At 34.2% G+C, this 8398-nt stretch overlaps 1 protein-coding gene across 7 annotated transcripts in view; it reads left to right on the forward strand.

The window, feature by feature from the left end:
- Positions 1-3466, forward strand: part of LOC149280628 (disks large homolog 2-like) — a 522250-nt gene extending 518784 nt beyond the window's left edge. For all 7 annotated transcript variants that reach the window (XM_089500312.1, XM_089500313.1, XM_089500310.1 and 4 more), the window contains 4 exons: positions 711-883; positions 1630-1739; positions 2934-3025; positions 3360-3466. In XM_089500312.1, coding sequence (XP_089356438.1) covers positions 711-883; positions 1630-1739; positions 2934-3025; positions 3360-3466 — 482 coding nt within the window. The remainder of the gene's footprint in view (positions 1-710; positions 884-1629; positions 1740-2933; positions 3026-3359) is intronic.
- The last annotated feature ends 4932 nt before the right edge of the window (positions 3467-8398 follow it).

The following is an 8398-nucleotide window of genomic DNA, read 5'->3' on the forward strand; positions in this document are numbered from 1 at the left end:
TTCCCACAAAGTTGGAAGCAGAGCATTGTCCAAAATGTCTTGGTATGCTGTAGCATTAAGATTACCCTTCACTGGAACTAAGGGGCCCAAACCTTGAGAAACAGCCCAAGACCATTCATTATCCCTCCTCCACCAAACTTTATAGTAGGCCCTATGCATTTCAGTAGGTAACGTTCTCCTGACATCTGCCAAACCCAGATTCATTTCTATGTACTACATTCTTCAGCACTCAGTGTCCGCTCTCTGTGAGTGTGCGTGGTCTACCGCTTCATGGTTGAGCTGTTGTTACTCATAGATGCTTCACTTAAAAATAATAGCACAGTGGACGGGGGCATATCAAGCAGGACAGAACTTTTATGGACTGCCTTATGGCAAAGGTGGCATTCGATGGCGACGACACAGTAAAAGTCACTGAGCTCTTCAGTACGACCCGTTCTACCGACAATGAGATGGCTGCCCATTTTATACTCCTGCAATGGGTGCGGCTGAAACCCCAGAAAATGAATAACACTCAATTATATCTGTAATTAGAAACGCCATATTGAAGTAAATTCCCAGTGAAAAGGGCCAAATTGGGGGCAGTGGAGATTGCGCTTTTTTATATAGAACATTTTTCGTATTTAACCAAAACGTATGGTGGTTGATACTATGTCAGTAAAGGTTCCATACCTAGCTATCAATGTACTATAAAATGTTTATTTTCTCTATAGATACCACAAGACCAAAGAGAGACTATGAAGTAGATGGAAGAGATTACCATTTTGTCATCTCAAGAGAACAAATGGAAAAGGATATTCAAGAGCACAAATTCATAGAGGCCGGGCAGTACAATGATAACTTATATGGGACGAGCGTACAATCAGTAAAATTCGTGGCAGAAAGGGTAAGCTGCAATAATTTATAATTAACCGATATTTTATTTTATTCTCTTTAAATGTGTTTCCCAAGCTAGATCAATATTTAGCAATAGTAAATGTGCCGCGAGGATGCTATGGGGGCAAATGCCCCCTGGTCTACTTTGATTAAATGAATTTAATGGTAAAATGAAAAAAGAAATATTACTATAATATAGCCATTGTTTTATTAGCTAATTAAAAATGAGTCCAATTCGCTTTTATGGAATATTTTAAACAGATTCTGTCCCCTATGCAGTCTATTAATCTGATTGACCTATACATTGGGGGGGGGGATTATTTCATGATTTTAGCTAGGCCTCTTTGTGACATCATCATGAGCTAATTGTTATATGATGCACTACTTCCTATGTACTGTTTGTCCATTTTGCCATGCTGTAGAATATGACAGCAATATATAAATCAATAATAATAATTAGCACATGACTTCTTACTATTTCACTGTGCATTAATGTTTTAAACATGTTTAATTGTACAGATCAGCTGAATATGCTGTCACTTTATAAATAATTTAAATAATGATGTCAACCAGTGATGTCATGCAGCAGGCAGAGCCAGCAAGTTAAACCATTAGGCTCTCTTAATCCAGTACTAGATATTTTCTTATGATCCATATTCTTATCGTCAACATTCATTCCATCGAGCGGTTTCTTTTAATGAAGCTTTTATTTGATTGAATTGGTATAAGAAGCCAATGTTTTTATTTGCCCCGCAGGGCAAGCACTGTATACTGGACGTATCAGGAAATGCTATCAAGCGACTTCAAGTAGCACAACTTTACCCCATAGCCATCTTCATTAAACCTAAGTCTGTGGAGTCATTAATGTGAGTATTATCTGCAGATCAAAGTTTATATTTTTTTTCTTTATTCCCAACAGTCGAGGGATGAATGCAGTATTCTGGTCGTCTCGGGAGGGCTGGGAAGTGGGCTGAATGCGATTTCCCATTTATTGTGCATTGTGGAGGCACTCCATTTTTTTTAGCAATTATGTTAGCGAGCCATTTATATGGGGTATTCTGTAAATCCGCAGCTCTGGATTTGGCACCTGATTGCAGCCCCTCCATTACAGTCTGATTATATCTGAGTTGGTGGATCGATGTTGGCCGCTCTACACTCCTTGACTACTTCCACAAAATGCCCGCTTGTCCCGTCCCAATTTCAACCCCCTTGCTCCTAAACCCATCTCCCCTTGTGCAGGTTCGCCTCCTTTAAGTTTAGATATAACACCTCCCAAGTGTCCATGTTTTGCTTGGCAAGTCCCTCTTTCCTCCCCTGTCATCGCTCTTTTTCAGGAGGTTAAATTGTGTTATAATAAGAACCATCAATAGTTCACATTCACTTAAAGTTCTCAGCAAATCTTTGCCTAAAACAAAACCTTCTTTGGCCATTTTACATGTTGGAAGATGCGATATACTGAGAACCTCTGAACTAATTTAGGCACCCACTCAAAAATCTTTTAAAAAAATCTCTGCACAAGAAATGGAATGTTTAAAATATTAAAGTGGGGAGAAAAGCGCATATTTATAGACTAAAGCGGGTAAAGCGGGAGACCTTTACAAAAAGTTCCACATCTGTTTTTTTTTTGTTATTCCAAATATGTAGGCATTTCATAAGAATTAAAGAGCCAGTCAAATTCCCAGTGAAAAGGGCCAAATTGGGGGCAGTGGAGAATGTGCTTTTTTATATAGAACAGACATTTTTTATTTATTTTTTTCATTTTATGACTGCATTTTTCGTATTTAACCAAAACGTATGGTGGTTCATACTATGAAAGCACTAAGAACCATTTATGCTCAAACTACCAACTCCCCTAACTTATAACAATTTCAGGATACCACTGAATATATCTTTCTCGGCTTTAAAAACATTTGAAAACCCAAATTCTGTTACTTTTTTTAAGACAGGTTTAACAATGTAACATTTTACCTTGCTGTTCAAGTCCTTGGGACGCTTATTCACAAAATAAATAGTTGAATTTTTTTTTTTTTTATTTAAAAATATTTTACTTTTGCTTTTAGGGAAATCAGCAAACGTCTCACAGAAGAACAAGCTAAGAAAACCTTTGACCGGGCACTCAAGTTAGAACAAGAATTTGGAGAGTTTTTTACAGGTGATTCTTTTTTTCCTCATTTAATCTTTATGTTCCCTTTTCAAATTCTTTTATATTGTTTCCTATTTTTTAAAAAAATGCACACAACAGCTCCATCACCATACCTGCCAGTAAAGTTTAATGTGAAAAAAATTACATTTTACAATTGCTAATACTAATCCTAAATAATCAGAGGAGCTCATGTTTTCTTGGCTAAAAACCTATATAGCCAACTGTAGAAATATATCATCGATGTGTCGATCTACATGAAAACATCTCTACTTGTGATTATGGCATTCCTTCCCAGCCTACCACATGTATTTTAATATGACATCATTTTTAATTTTGTTTTCAGCTATTGTTCAAGGTGACACTTTGGAAGATATATATAACTCGTGCAAATTGGTAATCGAAGACCAATCGGGGCCTTTTATCTGGATTCCTTCGAAGGAGAAGCTATAACTTAGCCGCAGATGGGATTGAAAGCTGGGAGAATGCTCTATTATTTGAAAGGGGGTTTTTTTATGGTTCATTGTAATTAGGATCTTGAAGTCTGTGAACTGTTAATGAATGTAGAACAAACGGTGTGTCACAGGCTGAGACTCGAAACAAATGGTGAGTGCCCATTGCGGTGTTGATGGGGCGAACAATGCATTGAGGGGAACTACTCCTTGACCCCTCGATCAACCCCTACCTATAGGAAAGAACAGCGCTACAAGCCCCATAAACAACTTTATATACTCTTGGCATGGAATATCAACTATAGAAATGCATCGTACCACCAGAATGCAAGAGACATCGAGTTCTTCTGTGCTTGCTGAGCTCACCGAAATATCCCAACCTCGTTAGGCTTTTCCTAATCAATGGCACACATCGGTATCCCTTTCATCCACTCGGAAAATACATTGATTTTTTTTTATTATTAATATTATTATTAATTTATTAAATGGCCAATTTTGCATTGATCTGACAAACAAGTAAAATATCATAAAACAAGCAAACATGCCTGTGAATTAAAAAAAAGGGTTAAATAGCATGTTTAATACAAACATTCGTTTATAAAGGATGGTTTTACGTTGACGTCTTTTGTGTTCGTGTTTATGCTTAGTCTTTGATTACATTACGTCAGTTATGTTAAATGTTACAATAGATTACTATACTCAAAACCATTATTTTATGTGGCCAAACCCTCCCCCCCACACAAAGAATAAAGGTCTATGTAAAGCATCAAAAATAGTGATGTTAATTCTATTATCTTTTAATTCTCTTGTTTTTAGCTGAAACCTTTTTTTTTTCAATAAATAAAAAAATTTATGTATTATGTAGAAAAAAATCCATTATGTTTTAACTTAAATATTTAAACTTAGGGTTTCTTATTGACCTTGATTAGACTTTAGTGACTAATTATTGTATTTATTTATTTGGGATGAAATGTGTAATTGTTTGGAAAATTATCATAGATTCATTTAATTGTCTGAAGGATTTTTTAAAATATTTTCTATGAAAATTCTTTGAAAGATGAATGAACGTATAACCGGATTATGTTTTCATAGAACCAAAAAAAATTTAATATATGTTTTATAACTGAGGGCATCATATAAATGCTCTTTAGAGCACTTGGATGTGGAAATGTGGTCACGTCTCATTAAAAGGCTAACATATACGGGGATAAGAAAAGCAAAAAGATTGCAGTAAATGCTTTACTCTTGTATTCAGTTAACCTTAAATATATGTAATGCAAAAAATATACAGCATTTGGACTTTTATCTGTCACCTACGGTTTATATTTTATTTTTTTATATGTTTATTGCAAAATGAGACCCTCCACTACAACAAAATTGCATTAGGTAGATGTTTATTGTGATTGACATATTCCCAAGGAACATATCAACTTAAAAAGTGCTGCTACATATAGAAAATATAGTGATTTGTAGTGAATAATGTATTTTTATATGTTATATATTATATGTTATATGTTTATGTATTCTTTTGTTATATACGTAACCACGGATACAAAGTCCTGAAGGTTCCTGCTTCCAGAAAAAAAACCCAAACTTGTCTTTGTAACTGCTGGAATATTTCTGGATCCATGAAAAAGTAGCTCAATATCCAGAAAAATGCTGGGGTCTAGGAGTCAAGTGAGGTAGTCTTAATCCAACATATTATTATTTATTGTTTTATATAGGTAACATATAACGTGTTACTCCCACCGTCATGGGAACTTGGAATCATTTTTTAAAGCGAAAGGGAGAGGCTCTAACCAAAGGCGCTCTTTCGGATAGGGCCAATAGGGCCAGACTGGGGACGACAAGGTGGCCCTGGCACTTTAAGGCAGGTGGCCACCAATGACGGCTTGATGTAAGAGGCTTCACGCTATGTATTTATGCCCACACTGACTGCAACTGGGCCACACGCTGTGGTGCGTATGGAGCGATGTTGGCCAGAGGCACTCCATATAGCCGGTCCAGGTCTGCTTTTGGAGGAACAAGTCTCCACTCCCTAGAACCTTACGATTAGGAGATGTGGCGAGTGAAGTTTCATTGTATGATTTGATCACTTCATACGTGATATGGCCCCGTATGGAGAGATCGAAACACACTTTGGTCTTGTCCACCTCTATGCTAAATGTTACCTTTTTTTGGAATTACGTAATAGATTAAATATATTACTTTCATTTGTTTTGTTTTTTTTATCCAGATCAGACAGACAACAAATTGAAATTTCCAAATCTAAAATATGATATGCAACTAAAATCAGCCAAAAAAACAATATATTATTTTTTCATGCAACTGGCAATTATTAATCCGCTCACTCAACATATATTGTCTCCCATCAATTTGTCTGCATATAGGTCTATTTTGCATTTTATTAAGTGATGATTTATATGCCACCATAATTGGCCAAATGCCCAATCATTTTGGAGCGATAAGCGTATAGTTGAAGTTACTGCATAGTATTCTTTGGATATGAATTCATAAACAGTATCAATAGTTACCTTTATTTATTTTTTTTAAGTTTCACGGATTCTTGGAAAACACACAGTGCTGTGTACCAAACATTTCATATTTCACAGTATGAATGTATCATTAAATTAAGAAAACAGGGGGGAAAAAAATAGAATTGAGTAAAAAATATTCCACATTTCAGAATCTGTTTTTCTTTCAGAGCATTTTTTTGGGGTGAAAATAATTAATATTTATATAATATTTGTTTCGTCATGTTCTGCGCATTCAAGTCAAGGGTAATACTGTGGCTAAGTACAATCAGTATGTCATTCAAGCCATCGTAATGCTTTATTCATTGATCTGTTTCTTGTCCATAATTCTGATTAATGTTCAACGTTTAGACATGCCATTGCACTTTTTAATGTATATATATGTACATATATATATATAAACGTGTAACAAAATCACCATGATCTGTGTCGAACAGTGTTATTTATTTATTCACTGTGTTCTGAACCCTTCCATTTATTAACACATATGTTATGGGAATATATTTTTATTAAAAAAGAACGGCAGTCTTGAGCTTCAGCCCTTCGGGTCGTGTTCTATACAGTAACAATAAAGTGCATAATAATAACGATTATACCGATAAAGGGTTTTAAGACCATATTGGTGCTAAATACAACGACACAGTGTACGTAAGCTATTACATATATAAAAATAAAATACAAATGTAAAAAACAGCGAGGAATCTAGACTGTAGGGGGAAAGAAGAGAAATTGGTGCTATATCCCTATAGTGTAGCACCTCCGGGTCTAACATAACATTTTCTATTATATGTTTTATGAGTTTCATATCTTGGTAACATCTGGGTGCCATTGTAGAACGGAGGGTTATTGGTGGTTTTTTTTTTCTCCATTTGTCCTTTTAGAGTGGTTATTCGTTATGTACGGTGTGCTATCTTCCATCACCCAAGTCGTAAGATGAAAAACTGTACAGAAAGGTGGATACAATGTATCTTTATACATGTAACAATGATATCATATATATTATCCCTTTAAGGCAAATGGGTACAATTGAATTACTTAAATATTATTATAAAAAAAAAATAAAAAAAATACAGCCTTGAATTATAAAATATGCTGATTAGCATGTTATATGAAAGATGTTATTGTGCTCCACACAATGCGTTTATCTGATTTTTATAAACAAAATATATAATTTATACGTGAAAATGATCTATAATGTTAAGTTCAACAGATTTATTAAATATACCTCAAAAAAGTAAATATTAATTAATAACACATATACATAAATAGATACATTAAAAATAAAGCATTCTCCTTTTTGTCACTTTACCTTCAGTATTTTTTTTTTTGATCATACAATTTAATTATTTAAACATATAGTATAATTTGTGTGAAAAAAAATAAAATTACATTCTTATTAACGCTTAAAAATAAAGTTATGTAAATGATAACTCAAAACATAAAATGAAGTAAAATAACAAATATAAAGAATGCTTTTTTTTCCTGATTTCCCAGTAGACTTTTCAAATATGAAATATAGTTCACTCTGGATATAATATAAAAGAATTCTACTTATAGTGAGAAATTAGGACAGGTCCTTAGAGGTGGCCTAGTTTAGAAAAAAATAGGGGGGGGGGATTGGAAAAAAAATGTAATGCATCTTTTTCTCCAAGGAATTACTTTGAAAATCTAAATTATATATATATATATATAAAAAAAATTAGAATCAATTTTATAAAATTGAAACCCATTGTAAAAATAGTTTATAGCCGTCATTAACCCTGCAATGAGTACTTTACGGTATGAGCTTGGTTATTCATCTGACTTTTTCATTCTTTATATTACCCTTCTGTATTTTATTATTATTATTATATTTTCAAGCAAAAGAATGATAACCTATATTTCCAAGAAAGTAGTAGATTAACTAAATATGTTTACCAATAATTCGTTTGCATCATTTCTAAATGAGGTAATATGTTTTTTTAAATACATGCCTCTTCTTTTTATGGATATTAAGACCCATTTGGCCCATCAATTCTTCCCCTTTTCCCTGCTGTAAAGACTCAAACCTTAATCAGTCGTCGGTCTCATCTTATATTCAGGAGCTGTATGCCTATCCCATGCATGTTTAAATCCCCTCACTGTATTAACCCCTGCCACTATTGCTGAGAGGCTGTTCCATTGACCTACCACTCTCTTCCTTAAGTTACATCTAAGCCTCTTACCCTCTAGTTTTAGATTATGACTTTTCTTCTAACATTTCTCCTCCTTTGAATTAAACTTCCTTACTGTACCATGTGAATTCCCTTTATATATTTAAAGGTAAATCCCATATTTTGCTTATTTTTCATACTTGGTTGACTACAGTAGGTCAGGGGGTCTCTGGTGGGTTGGTGGGCTTTCTGCTAACCATAGCTCCT

This window comes from Sceloporus occidentalis, unplaced genomic scaffold, assembly GCF_023333645.1.
Source record: "Sceloporus occidentalis isolate IW3139 unplaced genomic scaffold, rSceOcc1.0.p SCAF_151, whole genome shotgun sequence".
In the NCBI taxonomy this organism is placed as follows: Eukaryota; Metazoa; Chordata; class Lepidosauria; order Squamata; family Phrynosomatidae; genus Sceloporus; species Sceloporus occidentalis.